The 26822-nt window shown below is 49.8% G+C and overlaps 1 protein-coding gene across 1 annotated transcript in view; it reads left to right on the top strand.

The window, feature by feature from the left end:
- The window catches only part of ANO2 (anoctamin 2, calcium activated chloride channel), a 254687-nt gene that overhangs the window by 74542 nt on the left and 153323 nt on the right, over positions 1-26822 (top strand). The window contains exons 8-10 of the mRNA XM_012732230.1: positions 2512-2567; positions 3680-3721; positions 10156-10220. Of these exons, the coding sequence (XP_012587684.1) occupies positions 2512-2567; positions 3680-3721; positions 10156-10220 (163 nt within the window). The remainder of the gene's footprint in view (positions 1-2511; positions 2568-3679; positions 3722-10155; positions 10221-26822) is intronic.

The raw sequence follows: 26822 nt of genomic DNA, 5'->3' as shown, positions 1-26822 counted from the left end.
GTGGCCTGGATGGAGCCTTCCCGCCTGCGAGGCTTCAGTCTCTATCCATGTGGATGGCCCTCTGTAGCTTTGAACTCCTCCCCTCCCCTTCTGACTTGGGGTTCCTGCCCTTGATGATTGTAGGGTGGCTTCGCACTGCTGTGGTTATGGCTCTTGAACTGATTAATAATGCTCAGAATGAAATTGTCGTCTTGTGAGTAAGACAAATCTGTAGCTCATTCAGCCTCCTGGGTACTGGGTACGCCTCCTGCTCCACACTCCTATTACCCAGCTTCAGTTCCCTGTACCCTCCCAAAGTTAATTCTGATGTTTCACGCTCATGCCAAGGAGGAAACTTAAAATCAGAGGAGGACATGGCTTTGGTGATGCCACAGCACCAAAACACTCAGCTTTCAGCTCCCTGGAAGAGTAGCCTTTCCCACGGAGCACCCCTGGCCACCTCCCAGGAACCCCAGCTCCTGCGTGGGACCCGTGGCTGCTCTTCTGGTATCCTCCATCCTCACCCTTGTGAACAAGCAGGGTCTGAGTAGGAGGAGGCTGGTAGGGGAGCCTCACTGGTCCCTGATCACATGGGTGGGGCATTGACTGGAAACAGGAGATGGAAAACTATGAATTTTCATGAGTAGATATCAAGATTTGTCATCTGACCTTGACATTTATCCAGAGCTCTGCAAAAGCAGATTACTGAATGTTCCAGTCTCACATGTGTTTCCCTCCAAAACCAATTTTCTCATCTCACTGCTGACTGCAGTCTTCTCCGGAAAGTGGTTCATGGCTGAGAGTGTGTTTGAGGTCAGGGAAACCATTTATATCACGGGCCTTCCCTTGCCCTGCCTCTGCGGGATGAAATGTGCATCCTCTCCTGGCTGGGTCCTCCCCTGGGCCAGTGGGGGAGACACAGCACCCCTCCCCCCACTTCTGGGAGCCGGTGATCCAGGATAGACTTATCCTTAGTCAGACCAAACATACAGACCACACGGCAGTCTCGGAACAAAACTGTGAGTGAAACAAGTAACAATGGCTGTGCTGAGCAGGGGGCTCGCTGCGCGCCATGATTGGGGTGAGAGCATCTGCACCTTTCTTCTTCCGACTCCACGTAGCACTGTCCTTTCCAGCTCCATCCATGTTGTTGCAAACAGTGTGTCTAGGGAATTAGAGTAGTGAGGAAGATGGCCGCCGGGTGAGGGGGAGATACTGGGGGTAACAGGGGCCACAGGCACAGAGCCTCTTACTCACAGCACACTTGACTGCTACAGGTGAGTGGGGTGCTGATGGGGCTAAATGAGGCTCCTGTGTAGCAGCAAGCCTTGCGGTCTCAGGATTTCCACACTTTCGGAAATGTCTGAGAGTGACTGAAGGGCTTTTGTTTATGGGGCTTATGCTGATCAATATGGTTGGATTAGCTGTTAAAACAGGAAATGTGAAAGCAGAGGACTCCAGGGAACATCCCAAGGGAGGAGTACCCCTGCCACTGCCCCGTCCCCCCACTCCCCCGCCACCCCCCTCAGAGAGCTCTGACTTTCACCAGAGACTGGGAGTGAAAGAGCCAGTGCAGCCTTTGGTTATTCTAAAAAGTCCTTTTTTCAGGTCTTCCAATTCAGATTTTTAAAATTGATTTTTAGCTGAGGTAATATTGGGGTATCCCCATCAAGTATTACCACCACAGTGCACCCACCACCAATGCCCCCATATTCTGCCTCCAGAATATGGAGGCTCCTTTATAGTCTACATATTAGTGAAAGCATTCAGTGTTTATCTTTCTTCTTCTGACTCCATGTTCCACTGTCCTTTCCAGCTCTATCCACGCTGTTGCAAATGGCATGAGTTTATCTTTTTTGATGGCTGAGTAATAGTCAATGCGTATATGTACCACATCTTCTTGATCTGATCATCTGTTCTGGGGCACTTAGTTTTGACCTTATGAGCAGTCCCCTGAGAGGGTCATTGAGACTCCCCGGGGTTCTTATTCTTTGGAAACAGCAGCCTTGACCTCAGGAACTAATGTTCCAGGCAGATCAGTCACAGACAGTAACCATCACTGTTCCTGAACAGGAACAAGAAGGAGCCAGACATGAATCCAGAAAAGTGCTGTGGACTGTTAGGACATACTTGATTGATGACAGTCACCATCACCCATACAATCCTGTCAGTGAACATGGTTATATTGTCTCAGCTGGTTGGATGTCCTTAGTGGTGGTGAAGGAGGGTGAAGAGGAGGAGAAGGGGGAGGGTTATTAAACTGCAGTGGCCCGAGTGCTTGAGGACAGGAGGAATGTAATGTTTGTGGGAGCAGATTTGATAGCCAGACACAACTTTGTATTTGGGAAATGAAAGAAATAATTGTTCTTGGACTAAGAACTAAAACTTGAAAAACCGTCCAGAAGGGAGGTTAGAGAGGAGAATGCCGCGAGTCTCAGTGGAGAGATGGGTGAGAGTTTAATATTTATCAAAGACGAAGATCAAGGGCACGCAACTCTTGAGTTACTATTTCCATCTTCCTTTCTGCCGTAGGTATTAACTCTCTGATAGCAAACCATATCTACGAGGCCGCCTACCCTCTGCATGATGTAAGTGTACTCCCGGTGGCTGGCTCCTCTTGTCTCCCAATAGTGGCAGGTCACGGCGGGATGTGAGGGAGGGAAGGTGACTGCAACACCAGGCTGATTCTGCCCTGCTCATGACTGACAGTAACCCATGGTTTGATTTTTGCCAATGGTCTCAGACCCTTTCCAGTTATTTCCGTGATGGCAAAATGCACCGGTTCTTATCGGAGCATCGCTTACACTGCCTAGCAAGGCTTAGATGACAGCGTGCAAAGGCAGGCTTGGCACACAGCGGCCAAAGAGGGGAAGCGGGTGCTGTGAGGAAAGCCAAAGGCCTGAAAATGCACACCCTTAGCTGTCCCACCCTCAGATGACCGCCAGTCCCATTTCGTATGCGATAGTGTGGAATTCCTCACTTAATGCACCACGTACACGTGTCTCCATATATTAATTTTGAATTTTAACATTGTTGGAGGCAGTGCTGCTAAATTCTTCATACTATTGTTTAGTCAAGAAAACGGGCTGTAATTAAAGTTTCCCTTGGCGGGGGTTGGTGGTGGCATAAATACTTCGCAGTGCCTTGCACTGACATTGGTCCATATGATGGATGAAGAGCTTGACTGAGCTAAATGCCCACTGGTCATGGACTGGCCACTTTTTTAGTATCTGCCTCCCAGTGGTGCCAAAATGGGGCTTCTGGGGTCCCTGGAGTGCCCAGAGGAATCTCTCAGATGATAGTTTTCTCCTTGCCTAGCCTGTCCTTTCTGGGGGGTTGGTGCCACAGGAGTCCTGTGGGGCGGGGGTACAGGTCACGGCAGGTGGCGGCAGGGTCCGGGGTGCTTTTGAAGGACACACCAGCCCTTTTGCAGGCCTCGGCTTTACCCTTGCGCTTGCTGTGAAGAGGCACAGGCTGAGCTCCGAGGCTTCTGTGGGGTGCGTCTTGGTGTGAGAAACTCCACAGGAAACACTGCAAGTGTTAGTGACTAACGATGGAGAGCATTCTCCCTGTCCATGTCATACTCCGGCCTTCCTTAAACGGGGCTGCAAGGAGAGTATGTTAGGCAAGAACAAGAAAACCCTCGTTGTGAAGTGGAGAACCCCACTGGCCTTACCCCGCATCCTCTCCTCTCCTGCAGGGTGAATATGACTGTCCCGGAGATGACATGAACGACAGAAAGGTGAGTCAGGTCTATGCTGCTGCAGACCACGTGGGGGTAGTGCTTGGTGGCGCTGTCCTGGGTGTCCGCTTTGCCTGGGGACCGGTGCTGCTGACCGTCCAGTAGCCCCGTGCCAAAGGGCTCCACTAAGAACGGCTGAGAGGCCGTAATTGAGAGATGAAGAAACTGGTCCAGGAAGACTGAACACCTTGCCCCCGGCCACATGGCCCCTGAAACCCAAACTGGACTGAAGGCCCCGCGGGTCTCCAGTCCAGGGAGTGGGCGCTCTCATCCACACTGTTAGGCTTTTCTCTTGGTCATCTTCAAGTGATTCTCTTTGCGTGTGGCCACTCTCCAGTTAGAGATGACGAATCTGGGGTGGGAGACAGGCTCACGCTGGCATTCTGGGCAGCCAGGGCAGGAGGAGTCGTTAGGGGTGGGGGGGAATCCCCTTGGAAGGACCCCTGCTGTGCCAGGCACAGCTTTCCATGCACAGCCCTCTCATCAGCCGCCACCTCCATCCTGCCGGCTTCCTGATGCTCTGGCACGCGGGTGTGCTGCCTCCCTGCCAGGGCTGGCGCTGTGGGGCGCGCCCAGACCGTCGTGGGGACTGCCCCATCCGCTGTCACCCCCTCGCGCCAGCCCCCTGCTCTGTCTCCCCTGCTCCAGCAACTCTGTTGAGCAGAGGAGAGTGGGCAAGGGTGGGAGGGATGAGGGACTGAAGCCCACAGAGTCTCCCTCTCCCCACTCCGTTGTCTGGAAAATCAGTCATCCCCCAAGTTGCCTTTTGAGCAGCCTTCTTTTTATCCTGCCTATTAGTCCCTGTTATGAAGTGTTAAGTATTAAAAACATAAAAGGTCTTTTCCAGAAATACTGCCGTGATTGCTTACACATGTCCCCGCTCTGCCGGCCCAGAGAATCTGCTGTAGTATTTCGATGTCTTAACCTCATCTGTTTTCTATCTGATGCTAATAGTCTCGGCGTTTAATTTCCTGAAAAGTCCCGGATCAGATTTAAAGGCAAAGGAGGAAGCATTTCTCCTCACATCTCACCTCTCTCACCCCAGCCTTTTTCTGTCCCCCCCCACACTCTCCTTTCACCTCCCTCCCCTTTAAAGAGAGACTGCCACCCATGGCCCACCTAGATCACCTCCTGCTGGGTGGGTGGTAACCTGAGCAAGGCAAGGCAGAGCACTTTACAAGAACTTTCCAGAGACTAGGAACGCACAGTAACTCGTGGGGGAGATCATCCAACCCTCTGCTATCTACACAGAGGCAGAGAGAAGCAAACTGTTGGCTGCCCAAAATACCTGCATCTGTACCCCCGGAGCAATATTATATGAGTATCAACTTCTGTGAAAGCTTTTAACCAAGATTTTCCTCCCGGGAAATGGTCTTTCACCAGTGGGATGGTCGCCAGTGTGCAGCCCAGTTGGGAGAGTGGGCTCAACCCGGGAGGCCAGAGAGATCAGCCAGGATGGAGACGCCCGTGGGGAATAACCCCCAACACTGGTGTCGTGAGGATGCTTGTTGAAGGTGGACAGCGAAGACGAGCCCACTTTCCTGTGGCTCTTCCTTGGGTTTCCTGCCTAGTCCTGGAGTCTGTATTTTTTCTGCCAGAATCTTGATTGGGGACCTAAATCATACTGTGACGGCAGATCAGAGAAACCATGAGTGGAGCTGGAAGCTTTTACTGTCTTTTTGGGTTGAGAAACTGACACCCAGCGAGGCCAGCAGACAGGTTCTCGTGTTCAAAAGTGATTGGCAAGTCAGGGCTAAATTGGGCTGGCCCCAGCAGCCAGTCCTCAGCTCCTGTGCCTGGCACAGCCGCCCTCACTGTGGCACTGGGTTCACTCTGCGATTTCCAAAGCGCACAGATGGGGAGGGCCTACAAGGTTTTCTAAAGGAGGAAGAGCGCAAACTTCTGGATAAAGGCAGCATATTGACTCAGTTTTATATGATACCAGCCTAGTGTTCTTCAGGAGGCCGCAGGGAGGGTTCCGAGGCCTAGGGAACGTGGAGAGGGTCCGGCACTGTGCTGTGGGGCAGCCCTTCTGGGTGCCTTCAGGGATGAAGCCATCCGCACTGACCATCCTGCCAGCGCCTGGCAGTTCTTCACTCTCCCCGGCCACGTGCAGCCGATCACTTGGTCTCCCCGAGGCCCAGGCTGCTCCGAGGTAGGCCTCCTGCAAGCCCAGAGGCCCCTGAGAATGCCTTTCCTTCCCTGCCAGCCTGCCTAGAGCAGTCCTGATGACTCACCCCAGCTTGGGGCTGGGAGTCTCTCTCCTTTCCTGGAGGGTAATTATGGAGAGCCTCCCTCCCTCTGGAGCGCGGGGTTTCCCGCCTTCTAGCAGGTCAGACGGTCGCCTGGGTATGGATAGGAGCCTCCTGGCTGCTGGAAGCCACTTCATTCCATGCTTGCTCAGCCTGCCTGGTCTTGAGCATCCGGGCATCTCTCTGGCCGAGACCATCTCCCAGGGCCGCCTGAGCCACCAGCCTACTGGGCTTCCTTACCCAAGGTGCATCAGAATGTGACTTCCTTAGCAGTTTTTGAACCATGTCTGGGATTTTGTAGCTTTTGTTGATGATCCTCTTCCCTAGTGGGAGGTCATAGAGTGAAGAGGGTGAAGGCACCCAGATGGACTGCCCCCCAGCATAGCGCTGGACCCCCTCCACATTCCGAAACCTCCAAACCCTCCCGCAGTCTCTTGAAAACACTATGCCGGTATCATATAAAACCAAGTCAATATGCTGCCTTTATTCAGAAGATTGACTCTTCCTCCTTTAGGATACCTTATTCTTTGTAGGCCCTATGCATCTGTGCACGTTGGACATTCTAGAGTGAGCCAGTACCGCAGTGAGGGTGGCCATGCCAGGCACAGTGTTGGCTAGGGTCACCTGCTTTCTGGCAGGAAAGGCACTTCCTTCTTAGTTTTGCCTGGCATCCATTTGGCTACCCTGTGTACCTCTGGTTTTTATTAGTGGAGAAGTCAGATAGTCAAAGTGGTTTGCTGAAAATTGAAACGAGTCATTACAGGACGGCTGCTGTGCAGGCCACCTTGTGTCTTGAGTATTCTCAGTTGTCAACCACTGGGTCTTGCTATCTCAGGGTCAGCTGCTCGGAGGAGCCTGGGCCTCAGAGAGGCCACAAGCCCAGACGCGCAACCATGCTCTGACCTTGCGATGGCTTCCACGGTTGGTTCCTTTCCAGTTTCTGATCCCTCAGATGGGGTGTTCTCTGTGGGGTGTTGCTTCTCGCAATGAAGGTTTGGGGTCAGTCAGACCTGCCTGGAATGACATCTGGGCCTCTGAAATCAGGCACCATCTGCAGGCTTCATCAGTCAGCAAACAGGGCTTGGCGGACCTTTAAGGGAGAAAGCGGATTTGCAAAGAGTGACATTAGAAGTTTCTAGAGTCTGCAAGGTTAAGGGACTGTGATCAGCCACAGTACTTGTCCTGTGCTAATCCCGGAGGGACAGAGCTCTAGCATCCACCTCCCTTCCCCCAACGTGAGTCTATTTTGGACCCGATAACCTGGAGTGTAGCTTGATCCACTTGTCTCTAACTAGGTGTGAGTGAACATTTGTAGAGCTAGGGGAAGCTCTGTTGACACTCCACCCTCTCTCGGCCTCCCTGCCTGTTACAGGAGGATGCATGAGCTGGGCTGGGTGGAGCCATGTGGATGTCCAGGGCTAATTCTAGAGCCCTGCTCACACCTGCGCGCCCCTGCTCCAGCCTTGCAGGGACAGCCTGCTGACCCCCACTCTGTCTGCCTTACCCTGTGTGCAGCTCACACAGCCCCCTTGCCTCCTCACACATATCCACAAACTAAGTGCTTTGAAGATTCCACACTGAGGAAAGGACTTTCTGGAGGTCTGGGATCCTTTTGAGGATCAGTAAGGCCTGTGAGCTTGATGCTTGGTTTGGGCCTGTGTGGATGGGTTATGGAGTGTTTTTAGTTCTCCATTCAGGAAGTGGCATCTAGATGTTCTCCAGCTCAGGTTGGGTCTGACATGTACTTTGGAGAGGAATTTGTTCTGGAGGTCAGAGCCTATGGGGCGGGCAGTGACGTCCCACAGCCCCCCAAGGGGGGCCTTGCCCGTATCTCCTGACGCAAGCAGGCTTCCCTTTGGGCCACACATGAAGTCACTGTGACAACCAGGTGCTGGTGAGCCCAGGCTTTGCACTGGGGAGAGGGAATGACCCCACGGGAGTAGTCACCCAAGATGTGGCAGGGGTGAAGGGGAGAGGGGAATGTCACAATGAGATGGGGAGGAGCCCCCCGCCTGCACGGGGTGGCAGTGGTCTCATGAATGTAGCCATCCCTCTGCCCACCAGGCTCTGGGTGGCTCCTCCTTTGCCAGTGGGCACATCTGGTCTATCAGGGTCAGTGTAGTTTCTGTTTCTCTTTTGTGACTGTTGGGAATATATTTCCATTATGTGGGCATGCCAGTTCTCATCTCAGTTTTAAAATTAGGCCTCTGAAGTTTTTTAGGTTAGAAGGATGGATTTCTATAGAGCTGATGTTCCCCTGGAGCTCCAGAGTTCCTAAGGACAGTAGGTTCTCCTTGATGGAATTTCTTGGGAGTTCTCTGTTCTGTCTAAGAACCTATGATGTGTCAGGAGAATAAGGAACACAATGAGATGCAACTATTAGCATGACCTTGTGCCAATATCTGCTCAGCTCAGCTGTCTCTATGTCTGGTGATGACCTAGTCCCAACTTCCTTCATTTCCTGGTGGGTGACCTGTGAACCTCCAGGCAAGGTGGTCTGCCCCTGGACTTAAATACAAGTTTTGTCCACATGCCAGTTTGGCGGAAGTGGCCAGTAAGCATCACAGAGTATCTGGCCTGGTACCTTGCTGTACCGTTCCCACACTTAACCTCTAGAACACGTGCCACTAAAGTTTTGCCCCCATGTCTCCACCAAAACAACGCTGATTGTGGTTATCAGGGACCAATCAAGTCACCACACCCAGCAGTCTCTCCCCCATTCTCCCCTGACCTGACCCATAGCAATATTTGGCATGGTTGGGCCTGTTCTTCCCACAGCCCATCATCCTTGGCTTCCAGGACTCCACACAGTCTGGTTTCCTTCCTCACTGCTGACTACCCTTCTGACCTCCTGGCTGTTCTCCTTTATCCCTTGACCTCTAAATGTTCCTCTACCTACCCTCTTCCCTGGTGACTGCATCCAGAGTTTACTGGAGTCACAGATTTTCTCTTTGCTGACCACTCCCAGGTTATATCTCTTGTCCGGACTCTGCTCCTGCCCCTTCCCACCACCTCCTTCTCCCCCAACCCACCATGGCTGCCTAGCCAATACCTCAGGTGCACACATCTCAGAGTGAGCTTAGCTCCAGTCATCCTGACCGTTCTTCCGGTCAGTGAAGTTCTTTTAGTCAAGGGCCTGCCATTTACCCAGTTGCTCAGACTGAGTTCTTGTCTTCTCTCCCTTCACCCCCCCATATCCAATCCAACAGCAAAACTTGGCTCTACCTTTAAATTATAAGTGGACTCAACCACTTTGAATTAATCTTCCCACTGCTCCCGTGGTTCGGGCCAACACCCTCTCTAGCCTAGGCCACCACGTGGGACCCTCCTCCAGTGTCAGCTGAGTATGTGCTACACACAGCAGCCAATGGAGCTTCTTGCAGCCTAAGCACTTCTCCCCCCTCTCCCAGACCCCAAGGCTTTCTTCAAGGCCCAAAGGTTTCAGCATGGCCACAAGCCCCTTGGTGACCTGTGGCCTCAGTCCTTCCTGCCGCCATCTTCCTTGACTCCTGCACCCACTCTGTCCTGCCACGCTGCTCCCCTGTTCTTCCTCGGACACCCCACGCACTTTCCTCAAGGCTCTGTGCTTTGAGGGTCGTTCTAGTGTTCCAGGCTCTGCACACCCTGATTTCCTTCTCCAGTGTCCCAGCTCACTGTCACCTAGTCAGTGTGGCCTTCCCTTGCCATTCTATCTGAAGTAACAACCCCCCATTCCTTCCATCACATTCTGGTCCTCACTTTGGTTTATTTTCCTTTATGGCATTTATGGGTTTTCATATTTATCAAATGTTCATATTCGTTTCCACGCATGGAGGTATAAACTCTCTGATGACCATGACTTTGTGTCGTTTCCAGCTGTAGCCAGTATCTAGCACATAGTAGATGTTCAACTAGCATTTGTCAAATGTGCAAATAAACTACCATTTTTCTGGACAAGGCAAGGCAGAGGAACAAGTGGGTGCTAGGTGTAGCCTGCCCCAGCGTGGAAGAGGTCACTGTATCATCTGGGGAAAAGTCAGTTTCTATAGCCTCTGCCCTTGGCCCTCTGCCTTGTGGTGTCTCGTGAGATTTCTCTTAGCAGCTGAGCTTTGGGGAGACAGTGTTGACTTGCTAGGGTAGACATAAGAGGAGAAATACTTGCTTTCCTTTAGCACTAACGTTCCTCCTGTTTTTCTTGTTTAGCTGCTGTATCAAGAATGGGCTCGCTACGGAGTGTTTTATAAGTTTCAACCTATTGACCTCATCAGGTAAGATGTAGGAGTGGACTCTTGGCAGGGTCCTGAAGTTGTGAATCCTGAAAGATACTTTGTCAGCCCTCTTGGGTCCTGCCAGTCTGTTGATCAGCAGAAGGTTCTGCTTTTCTGGGTTGGCTGCTCCTCTCATTCATGGCTTGAGGGGTTGGGAAGCAGCTTGGGGGCGGGGGTGGCCTGGCGGCCACATGGCAGTGGGCTGGCATTCTGTGACTTCCAACACAAGACCTGCAGCACTGTGGTCTCTCTCTTGGCCTGACTTTTGGAAGGGGTGTGTGTGGTTGGTTTCCTTCACAATTGTCCTGCATCTCGGTGAAGCAGATCCTTGGATTATATCCAGGTGGCCACTCAGTGTTGAGCAAGAGAGAGAAAGATCTGGCAGATTTCATGGGACAAGCCAGCTGACCTGAATGGCGACCTTTGATGGCTTCTCCAGATGAAGGGGGAGAGGAGGCTGGTTTCTACAATCTCTCACTTCAGTCTGCCCCTAAAATAATGCCTTGTTACTTGGTGCCCTGGAAACTCCCCCACCATCTGTAGAACATTGGTAATAAGCCCTCTGAAAGAACTTACTAGAAGCTGTCGGTCTGACTAGCCTCAGATAGGTTGAGGGTTTTAGAAATTCCCTGGATTCCTAGAGCCCAGTCTCCTCCTGGCCGGGATGTTGGGGCGCAACACTGTGAAGTGGGGAAGCCCTGTGCCGCACTGTACAGAAGGGGTTCTCATCCAGGCCTGGCCACCTTGGGCAAGTCTCATTGTCTCTGGTCTTTAGGAGGCTACTGTCCTAACCTGGGGGGCTGACCTGAGGGGCCTGTTCTGGGCTTTGGTCATGCCTGCTCAATTGGAAAAGTGGGGGACATCAGGCCCCTTGACAGACACGACGGACTCACTGCAATATGGTTGCTTGTGGCTCTTCGGATGAGCTAATTAATCAGCCAGCGAAGACAGAGAGTGTTCCTGGCTGATGGCCCTGGGCTGGGCTTGTGAGAGGGGCAATGGCCAGCAGGACTGAGTCCAGAGGGAGGAATTCCAGCTTCTTCGAGAAGAAAGCAGCTGGGGCCCCAGTTTGGGCAGGTCCCCCGCCCACACAGAGATGTGACTCTCTCCCAGGGAACTGGGAGCTGATTGGGGGTCTCTTGATGGCAGGTGTCTGTTCCAGCTGAAGACCATTAGCTACAGCACTCTGGTTGGGGAGCAGGGCCATGGGTGCCGGTAACGGGGGCTCCATGCGGACCCTCGCCTTCCCTGGCTGCCTTTTATGAGGCCCGGGCCACCTAGACTGTTCTCTAGGCCACACCAAGACTGCTTCCTTCTTGCTTGGTGGACTTTGTCCTCTCTGTGTCTCCGGGGGCCACCCACGCTGTCGCTGATTTACTCTACTCATTCATGGCTTATGAATGTGAGTTACAAAACACAAGGCTCCCTACCAAAGAGCCCTGTCTTTCCTCAGAGACGTCAAGCGACTGGCTGCCAGTAAGTGGGGAATGGCCCCGCTGTGCACTCACTTTGGCCACCAAGGCAGTGTCACCTGCAGGGAAGACTGGCCTTTGGAGCCAAGCCCCGTGCTGGGGCCTGCATGTCCCAAGCGCCATGGCTTGGATCTGTCTAGACAGGGCCGCGTGCATTGTGAGCTGAGGTGCGCACTGTTCTTCAAAGATTAGAAGGTGCAGGGGGTCCCTGGCCCATGGGCAGAGCACTGTGGCCGGGAGTGGGGCGGGCTGGAGCCTCAGGCCTCTCTGGACACAGGCTGGAGGTGAGGGAACAGGACAGTGGGTATGTGAGGGTTGGGGTTCTTGTCTCCCCACTGACTAAAGAGCTCTCTGACTCCAGGAAACCGCTGTAGAGAAGGTGACACAGAGGGAAGCCGTGGGCATGTGGAGGGGCAGGGTGCAGGTGGGCACCAAGACAGGGAAGCGGAGAGCGGCCTGGAGGCTGGCGAGGACAGCAGGTGGGCACGGGCTCACACTGCTCCCCAAGCCCGTTGCGATCTGCCTCCAGGTGGCTCAGCTCACCTCATCTGCTTCTGTCGAAGCCACCTTCTTCCTCCTTTCCGACATCTGCCCTCTCGCTCTCCCTCCCTCTGTCTGAAAGGAAGCCCTGTGGGTGCTGCTCAGCGTCGCTTCTCTCTGCCGCTTCTCCTTGCTCGTGGGTCCTCTTGGCGCAGAGAGCGGGCGGTGTCCAGGAGTGCGCTCCATGACTGACCTGCTTACTGGCGCAGGCTGCGCTCTCTGTGCCTCCTGCAGAAATCGTCCCCATGTGGCCTGAGTGGGAAGCGGCTCAGAGGCAGGGGGTCTTAAGCAAGTGGTGCAGTGGTCCGTACAAAGGTCCTAAAGGCATTTTCTACCTATTTCCTTGAGCTCAATTTTAGCACCGAGATGTTGCTCCTCCCATGGAGTCAGAGTCCTCATGCCTGACCAGTCATCTGGAACATTCTAAAGCAATGAGCAGTTGAGAAGGCCGTGGGGCAGGAGATCTGTGCATTCTGAAAGCCCCAGGGCTACCTACCCTTCCCCTTCTGCAGGCCTTCAAGCCTAAGCATGAGACTTGGGGTTTGTGGTTCCTTTCCCAAGTGTTGAAAGTGGACGGGGGGACACATAGGTTGCCCTTCCCTGCACCCCGGCCCTGCCTTCTCCTGCTGCACTGTCCTTCCTGTCCAGCAGGCTGCACTGTGAGACCGCTCATGGCCGTCTCCCTGCCTGCTGGGCTCTCACCCCTTGCTACCTTTTCTCTACCATGCTTGGGGCCTGCAGACCTTTGCACAGCTCTGCGCAGAGCTGAGTGTGTGTGTGTGTAGCTGTGGCCTGTAAAGTTATCGAGGGAGGTGTCTCGCGGGGGCCCACTTTGCAGTAGCTCCTTCAGGGGACTCTGCCCAGCTGAACTGGACCTGGCAGAGACATGGTTTGTGACAAGACAGTAGGGGAGGGGGAAATGATGCCTGGGTTGGAGGAAGCGACTCTGCTAGCCACTTGGGAATCTTTGGGGGATCCTTGTAGCCAGAGAAGTTGATTCCCCTCCACTGCTCAGGGTAAGCCCCAACATCCCGGCAGAGAGTCTGTCTTTGTTTTCTGGGAGTCTGGGGCTCTTTGCATTTGTCCAGGTATGACCACACATGAGCCAGGGCCATTTTCACTAAAATCAGGGCAGATTTTCTCAGCTTGCAGGTTTTGAGGGGGATGAGACAAAACAATATAGATGTGAAGCTCATTCTGAGTTTGATGTGAGGCCCAACTATGTTTTGCTGAGGTTGATGTAAATGTTTTATTTCTAAACATCTTCCACTCCCTGCCTTGGCCAGTATGAAGAGGAGGGTGTCCAGGCGTCCACCTGGCTCTAGAGGTGGCAGCTGGGAAATCCACCGAGGGCAGTTTTCTCTGTCAGGAGCACAGTCTGGACAGAGGTGAATGGCTCCATCCCAGCTCTTTCCACAAAAGATCCTTCGTGAGTAAGGCTTTCTAGGAGTCAGACCCTCGACATAAAGCCTGACCGGTGGCAAATCGGCATTCTCTTTAAAAAACGCCCTGCTTTGCGAGGGCCCTCCCTGGTGGCGCAGCGGGTTAAAGCACTGCACTAAGAAGCTTAAGCCACTTCCACATGAATTCGATCCCTGCCTGCCCCGGAGGTGACCACAATGCGCCGGCAGACCTTTCTTGACGCGCCTCTTCCCCGCCCACTGCTCCCCTCAGCAGTGTACTTCGTGGATCTGCCTGTTCTGCTCCCCGCTCTGTCCCTGGTGAATCCTCTCACCCTCTGCATCTCTGGCCTGTGCCCCAGTTCTGTATGAATAAATAAATCTTAAAAAAAAAAAAAAAACAAAACAAAAAACGCCCTGCTTTGCGAAATGAACAGCCTGTACCATGACCCGAGAGGGATAGCCAGGGGCTGGCACCATCTCAAGAGCTTTCGGGTGTCATTTGTGGGCAGCACGAGTGTCACTGTGCCCACACAGCCACACAGCCCTGCCTCTTAGCCCTGCCTGCTCCAGCCCTGCCCGGGCAGCCCTATCCAGAAGCCGCCGTCTCAGGCTTTCACCTTCCTTCCTGCTGCCAGGCAGAGGCCCTTGTCCTGGCCAGTGTTCAGATGACCAGCAGAAGGCTGAGGGGTTTGGTCCACCCCTCTCCATCCCCACTTCTACAATGTGACCCATCAAATCCTCCAGGGGCGAGCCAGAGGAGGCCACATGCTTCGTTAGGGGTTTAAGAAAGCGCTGGCCACAGCTGGTTTGGGGGAGGGGACCAAGAGGAAAACAATGTTGATCAACGGGTGATTAATTATTTCCTGAGCCTGCTGCCGCCTAGATCCTTCCCTTGGATTTATAGAGGCAATTCAGCTCCATGCGGTAAACATTTAATGATGCTTACAGAGAGCAAGGCTCTAACGGCTCGGCAGTGTGGGGAGGCGCAGCAGTAAATAAGGTGGAGTTTGTGCCCTTAAGGACCCAGCATTTATGTGGGGAGACAGATGTGTGCAACGAGGCTGGGTGAAATGAGGGCTTGTAAGGATTCCAAGAGTAACACGACAGTAAAGACAACTGATGGAGAGTAATTGCTACTGGCAGAATAAGGGAAAACTTCCTGGAAGAGGAGGCACTTGAATTAGAAACACTGCGCTGAAGGTCAGTGGCTAAAGTTTCCAAATGCGCCTTTGCCAGCCTGTGTGATGCTGTGCGCAGACTGACAGTGATAGCGGAAGTCACGTGGCCCCCAGCCAGGAGGACTGGGCATGCTCAGGTCAAGGCCAGCATATTTCCCTGGTTGGAATCTGCACTTACCTGGTCTGTTTTCCTTGCTTTGTCCTCTAAGTGAGCAGGGAACCCAGGGTTGGAAGGAGGTGAGGTTGGACGCCAAATCAGAGCCTCAGGAGAGATGAAGCACGGAGCTTGCACTTTGGTCTTCACACAGGTCTCAGCCCAGAAACATTTTGTAGGGTGGAAACGAATACTATCTCATGGGCTTGAAGAATGATTTTCTTTTATTGCTGAGGGTGTGGGGCAGAGTAGACAGAGAAAAGCAGGCAGTAGCTGGTTATGCAAGGCAAAAACAGAGAGGATAATGTTCTCTGTTGGTTCATTCTGGCCCATGTTATAAGGCAGGCAGTAACTCAGGCTGTTTCTTAATGTACCTGTGAAAAGGCTCTCACTTCCCCTTCTGAGTGACGTTACCCCACCTTGCACCCTCCACGAGGGGAGACTGTTGGTCTGTGGCTGACCGTGGACATGGAGATCTCAAATGGGTCTCTCAGCTCAAGGATAAGGTGGTACCCAGAGCCATGTTAGTCTTCTGAAGTTGGCCTCTGGCCCGCACCCCAGCTCTTGTATGCATAAATGAATAAATCTTTAAAAGACAAAACAAATGAAAAAGAGCTAGTCAGGAGCCTAAGAAATGCCACCACTTCTCTTTTTTTTTTTTTAAAAAAAATTATTTATTTATGCCTACAGAACTGGGGTGCAGGCTAGAGGTGCAGGGTTGGTGAGAGGATTCACCAGAAACAGAGTGGGCAGCAGAACAGGCTGACTGACGAAATACAGGAGAGGTCTGCCGCGCCATGAGGGTCAGCTCCCTAGTGGGGATTGAACTCACGTTGAAGAGGCTGCGGCTAGTTTTGCAGTGCTGCGCTTTAACCCGTTGCGCCACCAGGGAGGGCCCCATTTCTCCTCTCGATCCAGCTCTGCTCCCGTGCGGCCCACGCAGCAGGAGTGCCCTGCTGTATAGGGCGGTCGTGTAAATACTTGAAGCTGGCTGTTGTGTCCAAAGCAGTTCTCACGTACCTGAGCTTTCTTTCCTCCGTGCAAAAGCTGCTGGACCTTCCTGCATATCCTCACGTGACACGGGCTCTTCATACAGACTCTGCATCCTGACTGTCTCCTCCAGACTCGTTGGCCTGGAGGTGCAGGTGGGCCCTCTGCTCACGTCCCTGGTCTAGGGAAGGTTGACAAGACTTTACCCTGACCAGATATCAGATTCTGGTGCTGGTCGAGGGGTGAAATCAGCAAGCCACCATTTCTCAGAGGGGCTTGAGTTCAAAGTCAAGCCTCTGGCCATGTAGATGACCACTGGATTTTTCTGAGAAATGCAAGGACAAACTGACGGAGAATATTTGCAGTCAGTAGCTGTGAGGCTGTAGAAAAATAGTATTTGGAAAAGATCATGGGGGAAATTTACCCCAAACTGGTCATTTGTGTTGATAGGCTCAGGGGCATCGACTTTACCCAAAGCAAAATGATTGGGGGGTGACTGACTCTTTCTAGAAACATCCATGCTGCCCAGAAATTCTGAGAAAACATCACACCTCTTAGCGATTTAGCCAAATATTTAATCATTCTGCACAGGAGTGCAAGTCAGGTGGTCACACCTAAAGTAAAACTCAGGCTGCAAGTCTGTCAGGGAAGGAGGAGAAGTGACACTGTTTGGGTGGGGAGAGATGGCTGCTCTCCTCTGGCCTGGAGCCGTGGGTTCTGAGGAGAAAACTCAGTTCCACCTTCGGCTTCATTATTACTCACTTCAATATTTGGGTGCGCCTTGCTCGTCTGAACCTCAGTTTCCTCTGCTGTGAAATGGGCGTTGTAGCACGTGTCCGCCTGGCTCACGGTATTGTGAAGAGCATGGTAAAGGGTTGCACAGACACTGGGCGTTAATAGCAGAGCTCCCCGGGGGGAAATAATTTTTCCTAAACTAGTGGCATTTTACGTAGTTCTTCAGCTCATGAATTTTAACCAATGCTTTAAAGTTATAAGACTATGTTTTTTTTTTTTTTATTGTAACTCAACACACAGTAACAAGGTCCTTTGCACGGTGTCCCCTGAGAAGTGGGGCTTCTTCCCTCCACTTTGCAGATGGGGAGACTGAGCTCAGTGAGACAAGGAGTTACCTAGAACCATAGACCAGCCCTGCTGGGATTCAAACGCAGGCCTGTGTGACTCCAGACACCCTCTGCCACGTGGCTGAAGGTGCCCCAGAGCTCCCTCCAGCTGGCTGTCAGGCGAGCTGGGTTTTAAGCTAGCGGGTGTTAATCCCTCCAATTACCCATCTCTGAGGGAACACTGGTACTGTCTGCTGTAAGCGAGCTCACCACCCAGACCAACCCTGCTCTGCCTAAGGGCCACTGTGCTGAACTTCCCTCTGTGCCTTGCGGGAGTGATCGGCTCTCTTCAGGGTCTGACGAGCTGGGTCGACTTGTTGGTTAAGTTGTGTGTTAAGCGACCCCAGAATGCCATGTGTTTTATTTCTCATTTCAATTTTTTATGGCCTTTGTTTTCTTCTAACATCTTCCATGTTGTCAGATTGTCAGCTGTCACTTCTTGCTTTGTCAACTATGTATATTCCCTGCAGACTCTGGTTTGCTGCTCCATCTCAGTTGTGGCTTAGCAAGTAACAGGTTAGCACGGAGCCCCTCGTGAGAGTCCGCACAGCCTGTCCTTGGGTCAGGCTCTTGTGTGGCATGGGGTTTTTTGTTGAAGATTGACTTGTCAGGGGAAAGCCTTCATTTTGTTTCCCAGTGACAGGGAAATATTTCTGAAGTGAAGAAGCCCTCAGAGGTGGGCCCAGAGCAAGCCTGACAGAGCAGGTGTCTTTGACACAAAGAGCTGCAGTTTACGCTCCCTGCTTATTTGGGGAGGTCATGAGAAGCCTAGACTGTTGAAGATTTTTCTTAAAAGAGAGATAAGAGCCCATTAGTAACACAAAAGTTGGTTCCATAATAGGGTCTACTAGACACAGAGCTTTGTCTTGAGGCTATCACAGTAACAATAGGGGAGACAGGAAGCATGGTGTGTAATGTCAGCTTCCAGTAGAACCTGTCACGAAGTCACAGCTATAAAGCGGCACCTGTAGTAACTACTGCTGCACATAGCTATGCTGTCAGGATCAATGGCAAGAGGTGGAAGTCTTGAGGGAAGGGTTGGCAACTGAATTTCAGGGGTTGATGAAAGAAAAATGAGACTAATAGCACAGGTGAGTTTTGAGTAGAAGGCAGAGATTTGAAGGAGAGAAACATGTTTGAGAGATTTACAAGACTCCTGCGTTCTTGGGCAGGAGATGCTGAAAGATGGAGACAACTAAAGAGTCCTGAGAGGAAGCCTTGGGCTGTGGGAAGTGGTTGTAGGTGTCATTGAGGAGAGTTTGGAGGGATCATGACAACAGGCACACAGTGGACACCGTCTGGTGGTTTCTGAGGAACTTGGGCTGGTGGCAAAACAGAGCTTCTAGGATTCCAGGGTTGCTGGACTCCTCACTCTGAGGTGAGCGGGGACACACTGGGGTTCAGTTTCTTCCTCATCCTCTGCTAGTGAACTTTGTACAAGTCATCCAGCCACTCCTAGCCAGGTGTGGCTCTTCTTCCTGCCAGAGAGAGGAATCTTTCATCTTCCCCAGGAAGCCCACAGGCTGCTGATGGCAGGTGCACTCCGGCTGTGGGGGTCAAGGACCTCAGGTAGATCTGAGAGACTGATCTCTCCCCGGAGGGGGAAGGGGCGAGCACATGGATGAGTTACTCTGGACACGGCCCAACTGTTTGATCCCACGTGCCACAGTTTCGCCACGTGTCTCTGGAACCCCCAAACTCCCCATTCCTGCTAATGATATTCCCTTGAGTGATGTTCTCCACCCACACCACATGGGTATGTAACCAACATAAACAGAAAATGTCTTAACACATTGAATAACATCGGTGGAACACACGTCACAACAACCACCACAAGATAGCTAAATTTAATTAGCGTGGCACGCCCAGGCTTTCGCACAGGCACATGCCTCTGTTTTAGAAACGGAAAACCACAGCATTTTGTGGGTCTGGAAGTCACAGACAGGAGCAAAAAAAAACCAAAACAAAACACAGTACTTCAAGATTCTTGCCTGGGAGATGATTGTTCTCTAGGACCTCCATGGGATTATCTCAAGGAATTCAAAGCTGGGCAGCTGTCAAGCTTGCTGTCTACCCGGTGGAATGATTGAGGTGGAAGGGTGTGGACCTCTCATGGGTCCGGGACCTGGGGGTGCCTGTGAAGACGAACCAGAGGGATGACTGCTATGTCCAGCATGCAGTGAATCTTTATTTTGCAGTGTGTTCTTTATATACATCACATTCTCAAGCATCAATAGCATATCGACTTATTCTAACTCTATATCTAGTGTTGTAATTCTTGGGACACCGTGTCCAGCCCCAGATGGCCAAGCCCTCACACATACCTGGACACTAGTCTTGATAAGCTCTTTTGCTGGCTTTCTCAGACATGGCTGCTTGCTCGCATGACCTGTTTTCTCCCATTCTTGGAGTTCAGACCCGACCCTCTAGACTGTTTCCCCAAGGTGCATGTGCTTTCACCTGCATTTCAGTGCCCAACTCCAGATGCCACTTAGAGTCATGCAAGAGCTCTGCCAACAGAAGGGAAGTGGGTCCAGCCCATCTCCGGGGCTCAGGGAACCCCGTGCGCGGTTCCGGGCTCCAGAGCTGTGGGCTTGGCCTCACGGGTTTCCTTCAGAGCCTCCATACTGAACCAATCAGTCAGAAGAGACATGAAGGCAGTGGAAGGCTGGGATTTTCAACTTTTTATTTGGATATTTTAGTCTAGAGGAGCATAAAGAAAATGGCTTAGTAGCCGCTTATTAGCAGTGCTGATAAAATGGCAGTATTTGCCTGTGCTGGTATTCTGCCCAAGCCTCAGCCCTGGACAGGAAGACATGGGTCAGCTCCACAGCAAGGTGTCTCCTTGTCCCTCTCAGGGGAGTTCAGCCTCTTGGAAGCCTCACCTGAGGCTCTGTGTATAATCCTCTTGCTATGATGATTCCTTTCACTCTGGGTGGTATTCTGCTAACTATGGTCTCTTTCCCTTCCTGGCCAAATTCTGTGTGGTCCTGTCCTGCTCTGCATAGACGAGCCCTTCACTGAGGGTTTAACATCTGAGCATGATCAGGTTAAGCCCTCAGATTCCAGCAGAGAACGAGAAACATCCCTGGGGTGGGGGAGGCAATATGAAAGAAATAAGGTAGTGTCTCTAAATCCAGCCCTTTCCCATTCAGTTGGAGTTGGGAAGCAGACGCCATGCTTTGGGAGAGAGATTTAAGGGAACAGATAAGTCAGTTCAGTTTAATGCAACATATTCATTGAGTACTTTTTCTAGGCCAGGCACTGTTTTAGGTGCTAGAGATAATGTGTTGAACCAGATAGATAGGAACTGACTTATCTAATATTTTTTCAGAGTACAAGTGAAGATAATTAATAGCGGTGCTGATTGTCTGAGTCAGCTACTGTCATAATACTACTGCATAACAAGCCACCCCCAATCAGCAGCCATTCATCTTTCTTGTTCATGTGTCTGCAGCTTGAGTAGAAATACGCTGCTTCAACCTGAGGGTTGGCTCCAGGCTTAGACTGTGTTCAGGTTTCCCTAGGTCTCTACATTCTGCTTAGATAAGAAGCTACTTGGATTATGTTCTTCTCATGGTGAATCACAAGTGCATGAGGTGAGGGATGAAAACAAGCAATACTGCCCTCTCATCTGCTGGCATTCCACTGACCAAAGCAAGCACATGGCCAAGCACACGTCCAGGGAGCTGGAAAGTGTACTCTTTCTTAAGAGGAGAGGAGTTAACAGTAGCTGACCACCCGTCCCTCCTGCCACACTGAGATGCCAGGTACAAACCAGGAGAAAGTCTGGAGTTCACTCCCCCAATCTGCGTGCATGGTACTTATGATCTAGCAGATAATGAACAATGAATGAATGGTGTGACATGGGTTACAGTGGGGCTATAGACACAGGGCCATCCAACCTAGTTGGAGAAGGCTTCCCTGAGATAGTGACATTTCAGCTGAGGTTGGTGGATGAGTGAAAACAGAGACAAGCTAGGGAAAGATAGGGGACTAGTTGACCACAGCTAACATATGGTATCTCCCATGTGCTGGCTGCTGTGTGTGCCTCTTGTGTGTTAGGTAACTCATAGCAACCCTCTGCAATAGATACCATTTTTCTCATTTTACAAATGAGGAATTGAGACACAAAGAGGTCATTAAGCTAGCAGTTATACAACTAGGAAATAAGAGGGAAGATTTGACCTCCTGAGTCTGGCTCAGAGCTGATCCTCTTTGCCGCAATATGTACAGTGGGGGGCAAGGTGGGAATCAGTCTGGTATGAGCCAAGGCTGCATCCTGGAGGATCTGGTCGGCTGGTTAAGGAATTTGTCCTTTATCCCATGGAAGGAGCATGTGATGGACGGGCTGGCTTCGGTGGGTCAGGAGGACCTTCACCTTTCCAGAACCTGCAGCTTCTTTGTAGGGCCCTGGGAAGAACCTGGCTTGTACTCTTAGGGTCCAGTAGGATGGAGGGAGAGGGTGTGGGACCTGGACGGAACAAGTTTCTCCTCTTGAACTCTTTGGTTATTCTAGTGGCTTCTGAGCAGTCTGAACAGCATGACACTGCAGCCAGTGTCCCTTTTCTGGTCTCTTCCCACCTTGTCGCCTGTCCGTGACTGCACAGTGGTGCTGTCTCCAAAGGTGGTGGTGACCACCATTGACTTCATTCCTGTACTCACCAGCAGGTTTCCCTGCTCTTCCTGTGCATGATCTAGTTGAATCTTCTGTGAAGTTGTTATAATCCTGTTCTCATTTTTAAGGTGAGGATATAATTGCATCAAGTTGATCAATCACTTGCTCCAAAGCTCAGGCACTATGGATTTAGAATCCATTATCTTGACGGCTTTGCTATATACCCTTTGGGAGGAAGACTGTTGGTGAGGCTCTCAGGTTGCTTCTTAAAAGGGGCCCCAAGACACTTTATGGGGGATTGTGGAAGATGGGGTGGTGAGGACAGTGTAGGATTTCAGGATAAATCAGGCCTGGTTCCTTTATGGCTGTTGCCCTAGAAAGTGGGGGAGTAGGACTTTTAGATCTGTGTGACCCATGGAGCCACCCCTTCACTTTATTAAAAAAAGGAAGCCCACATTCTTGAATTGAGCTAAGAAGGCAGAGACAGAGGTTTCATATCTGTGCCCATTTCCAGATAAGGAGTCTGTAATTGCTGCTTCTGTAACCTGCTGAGATTTAATACAGACATTGGAGAGCTGGGACGTAGAAGGCTGTGTGGGATTAGATTTGGTGGATGATGCTCGAGGCGGTGACTTACCTGCCTCGTGTAACAAGGGCTCTGTCAGGTGATCTGTGACACAGCTTCCTGCTGGGCCAACTTTCCATGGTTCTACAGAATAGAATCTCAAGCCTCCAGCTGTTCTGGAGCAAGAACCATGATCTCATAGTGTGGCAAGTTGAACTAGGGACCCCATTTCTGGATTCTAACCATTGAACTTATTCCTTCTCCACCTCCCTATATTTTTCTTTTTCTTTCCCTCAAGTGCTCCCCCTTCCCAAACACCCCGTCTCTGTTTTTCTTTGCCTCTCTGGCTTTGATCACATCTGGAGCATTTTGTAGAGTTGATGAGTGTGTGTTTTCCTGTTGGGACACATGGTGTATATCAGAAGCACTTAAGAAGCTCTGGAAGAGTGGAAAAGTCTGCGTGGCATCTCAGGGGCTGCTGGCCTGAAGGGTGGATGACAGCTGCATAGCAGGGGACCTGGCATGAGGGCTGCTGGCTCTCCAGGAAGGTCCAGAGGCCCTGTCTGGGGACTGCTGCTTCAAATGACTTTGCTGTCCTAGTACAGTAGTGCCTGGGAATTATATCAGCTCAAGATGCTTGACTAGGGCAAAGCTGGCAGGCTGACCCATCTAGTTGGGGAGGTGGGAAGCTGACCAGGTGCATGACTTGTATACTCATTGATTCATTCATCATTCATTCTACTCACTGACTCAGCATGCATCTGTGCTGTGGCAGGAACAGGCCCAGGCAGTGGAATGAACACTCCTGGCCCTTAGGGAGCTTACAGTCAGATAGGAGAAAAGATTAGTCGGCTAATACCCATGGATGTGTGATGATTACTCAGATTGAATATGTGTGGCAGGCTCTTGGAGGTACATAAGAGGGCTCTGAATCAGTCAGAGGGGCCTCCCAGAAGGTACAATTACTGAGCTGAGCTTTGAATAATGTATTTATATGAAGTTGGAGGTGGAAGGGGAGTTGGACATTCCAGACAAGCAGAACATCATGAATTAATGGCTGTAGCGGTGAGAAAGCACAGCCATCCATCCGGCATTTCCAAGGAGCAGACGTGGCTGGCATGAAGAGAACACCTGCGTGCAGGGTGGGAAGGTAGGCAGGCATCAGATCCTGAGCTAACCTTAAACACTTAGCTCAAGTGATGTGGCACGGTTTTATGTAGGTAACTGGTAAGATGAGACTTGAAGAATAGTATTAGAGGGATAAACAAAGTTCCCCTGACTACTTTCCCCAGAAGTATGCCATAATGGGGTGAAACCAGGCCTTGTGAGACCAAATCTAGGCCTTCACTGGGGGAAAGAGCAACAAATATTCTTGGAGGAGAACTCAGGTGAGGTGACTGAGGCTTAGGACAGAAAATTCAGTAGCTCAAGGTCACATTAGTGGCAGAGCTGGAGCTTCTGAGTCAAAGTCAAAGAGGAAGAGTGACACAAAGCCTTGCTTGGGGGTGACTCTTGTTTGTCCATTTCAACATTTTCTGATACCTATGAAAAGTGGGCAGCAGGAGTATTCATGGGAACCTTTGTTTAAAATCCACAGGCAGACTGCAAACTCACCATCCCCCGAGCTTCTAAGAGCTGAGCATACTTTTATTTTGTGCTTTATTTCCATGTATTCCCCAAGCCACTAGGAGTAGAGATAATAAAAAATAATACAAAAAAGTAACACTGATTGGCCAGTATCAGTTAAGGGGGTTATGTTATTGCATCTAGTAAGTCTGTTCTGGGTCTGTGGGAACAGGAGATTAACATACTTGATTTCCCAGAGATATGTATCTGATTAAAGTAGTGACATTGAAAGATAACAGAGTCAAGATTCAAAATGCTTTCAGCAAGAAATCCTAAGTCAAAATCAATGAAGTGTCCCTCAATAGTAGTAAATATATAAAGCCTAAAATAGCTCAGAACCAAGAGAACTTGGTAAGGTAGGCAGTTTGCATGAGAAATGGGAAATGGCATTTAACTGCATTTCAAACACGAAATCTCAGTGAACTTGTCTTACACTGAAGTAATGAACTCATGGAGTATTGGTGCAGGTAATTATGGCACCATCACCTGTGAGCTACCAGATCACCATGGAGGATGATATTCCATTTTGGGCACCTCATTTAAGAAGCACATTGATGTAGAGAAGATACACAGAAATTACAAAGAAGATTTTAGCTAGTAGACATTAAAAATTTGGCCTCAGAGATTTTTTATTCATATTTAATACTTTATTAAGTGTGAATATTTTCAGTTGGAATCGATACTCTCTATTCCCCACAGCTCCCAGTATTCCCTGTTGTCTTATATCCAGCTTCTTACATTCCTACTGTTTGCCTTTATCCTGCCCGTTAAACTTGTGACCTAAGAGTTAAATTAATGATTCTTAATTCTAGCAACACACCTGAGAAATGTTTCAAATAGAGATTCCCTGCTGATAGTTGGCCATGCGGGTCTAGGAGTAACTGGTCTAGGATTAAATTTTCTGCTGTATAGAACTAGAATTTGGTTAAAATATCTATAATAACTCCTTCCAGACAATGAACAGAAGGTAGGCTAACCTGTAGTTATTTTGAAGAAGTACAAAATAAAATGCCGACAGTAGACTTAAACTCAATCATATGTATAATTACACTAAATATAAATGGCCTAAGAATCAAAGCTAAGAGGTTGAAGTTAGGCTGAAAAAGAAAATGATTTTTAACTTTATGCTGCCTACCAGAAAATATACTTTGAATATCAAGGCACAGATAGGTTAAAAGTAAAAGAATGAAAGAACTATGCCATGAAAACATTAATAAGAAGAAAGGTGAAGTGGTGATATTGATATCAAATAAAGTAGACTTTAGGGAAAGGAATAGTATCAAAGATATAGGCTATGTTTACATTGCTGAAGTCTTTAAAAAGACATATCCTAAATGTGTATCTTTTACTGAATTTCATCTTTTTACTGAATTTCAAAATACATGGAATAAAAAACTGATAACACACAAACCCACAATTATATTTGATGATTTCAATTCTTTCAGTTTTGACAGAACAAATAGACAGTAAGGATATAGTAACTGTAAGCAACATTATATATGAGCTTATCCTATTTGATATTTATAAAATAATGTTGGCCAAACTGTAGGAAGTACATTAATTTTATGTGCATATGAAGCATTTAGTGTGGTAAACTTTAGCCCATAAAACTGGAAAATCTGTGATTTTCAAGAAATGAGGTGATAGAGCATAAATCATCAGACCACAGAGAAATTAATTTTGAGATTTAAAAAAATTAACATTTGTATTTAAAAAAATATTTATTTATGCATACAGAACCGGGGCACAAGCCAGAGGTGTAGGGGCAATGAGAGGATTCACCAGATACAGAGTGGGGAGCAGAATAGGCAGATTGATAAAGTACACTGTGAAGGGGAGCAGCAGGAAGACAGGAGAGGTCTGCCTCGCCATGTGGGTCACCCCCCTGGCCGGGGAACAATGTGCTGAAAAGGCTGCACCTAGCTTCACAGTGCTGTGCTTTAACCCATTGTGCCACCAGGGATGGCCCACATTATAACTTTTCCCTAGGTGGTTAACCCTTCTTTTAAAGATGTCCAGGAAAGGATCCCTTTTGCGACTTTGTCCAATACTATAGCAAGGTGTCAAGCTTCTCCTTCCTCTTTCCTCTTTCCAAAACTGTTTGCAGGATTGCAGGAACATCTTTCTATCTTTCTTTTTTTTTTTTTTTGTAGCCACCTTATAAATGTGCAACCCCTACTCTCTGCTCTGCCTTGTGACTGATCTAAGACACAGTCCCTGAGGGCAGGGACAGGGTTTGACCAACTTTCACTGTTGGTGTGTTAGCAAGTGAAGGATACTCTTTCAACCAAGTCCATGCCTATTAAGGTTCTCCTGTGGCTGTCACACTAATTGCTTCACGCTCAGATAATTAATTCCAACTATCACTTGGTTTACTTGTAGTCTTTACTGAAATCAAAGGAAGGACTGAACTTGTTGAGAGCTGGGATGTGCCGATGGAAGTTTCTCTATTTTCTTCTAGGAGGAACGTTTTTGTAACTTATGGGAGCAGCCAGTGCTACTTACTGGCTAGGGCATGGGCTAAATGACGCCTATAAAATAGAAATTGTGTGTGTTTGTTTTTTACTCTTTTATCTTGAAATAACTTTAAACTTCCAGAAGAATTTCAATAGTATAACAAAGAACTCCCAGTCATCAGCCCGCAAGTTCACCAGCTGTTCCCAGTTTGCCACATTTGCTCTGTTATTTGGCTCCTTTTCCACTATACGAATCCATTTATTTGTTAAACCATTTAAGAGAATGTGGCAGATATTGTGGCTTTTTCTTCTTGAATACTTTAGTGTATCATTTTCTAAAAACAAGGATTTTTTTTTTTTGCATTACAATTCAAAGTCAGGAAATTTAAAGTTACTGCAACATAATTAATCTAAATACATATTGAAGTTTTAACTGCCCCAATAATGTCCTGTAATATGATGTGTAGTTGGTATATATA

This window comes from Condylura cristata, unplaced genomic scaffold (assembly GCF_000260355.1).
Source record: "Condylura cristata isolate star-nosed mole 26May11 unplaced genomic scaffold, ConCri1.0 scaffold00034, whole genome shotgun sequence".
In the NCBI taxonomy this organism is placed as follows: Eukaryota; Metazoa; Chordata; class Mammalia; order Eulipotyphla; family Talpidae; genus Condylura; species Condylura cristata.
Note: the sequence above shows the minus strand (reverse complement) of the source record. Positions and strands in the feature narration are given on the sequence as shown.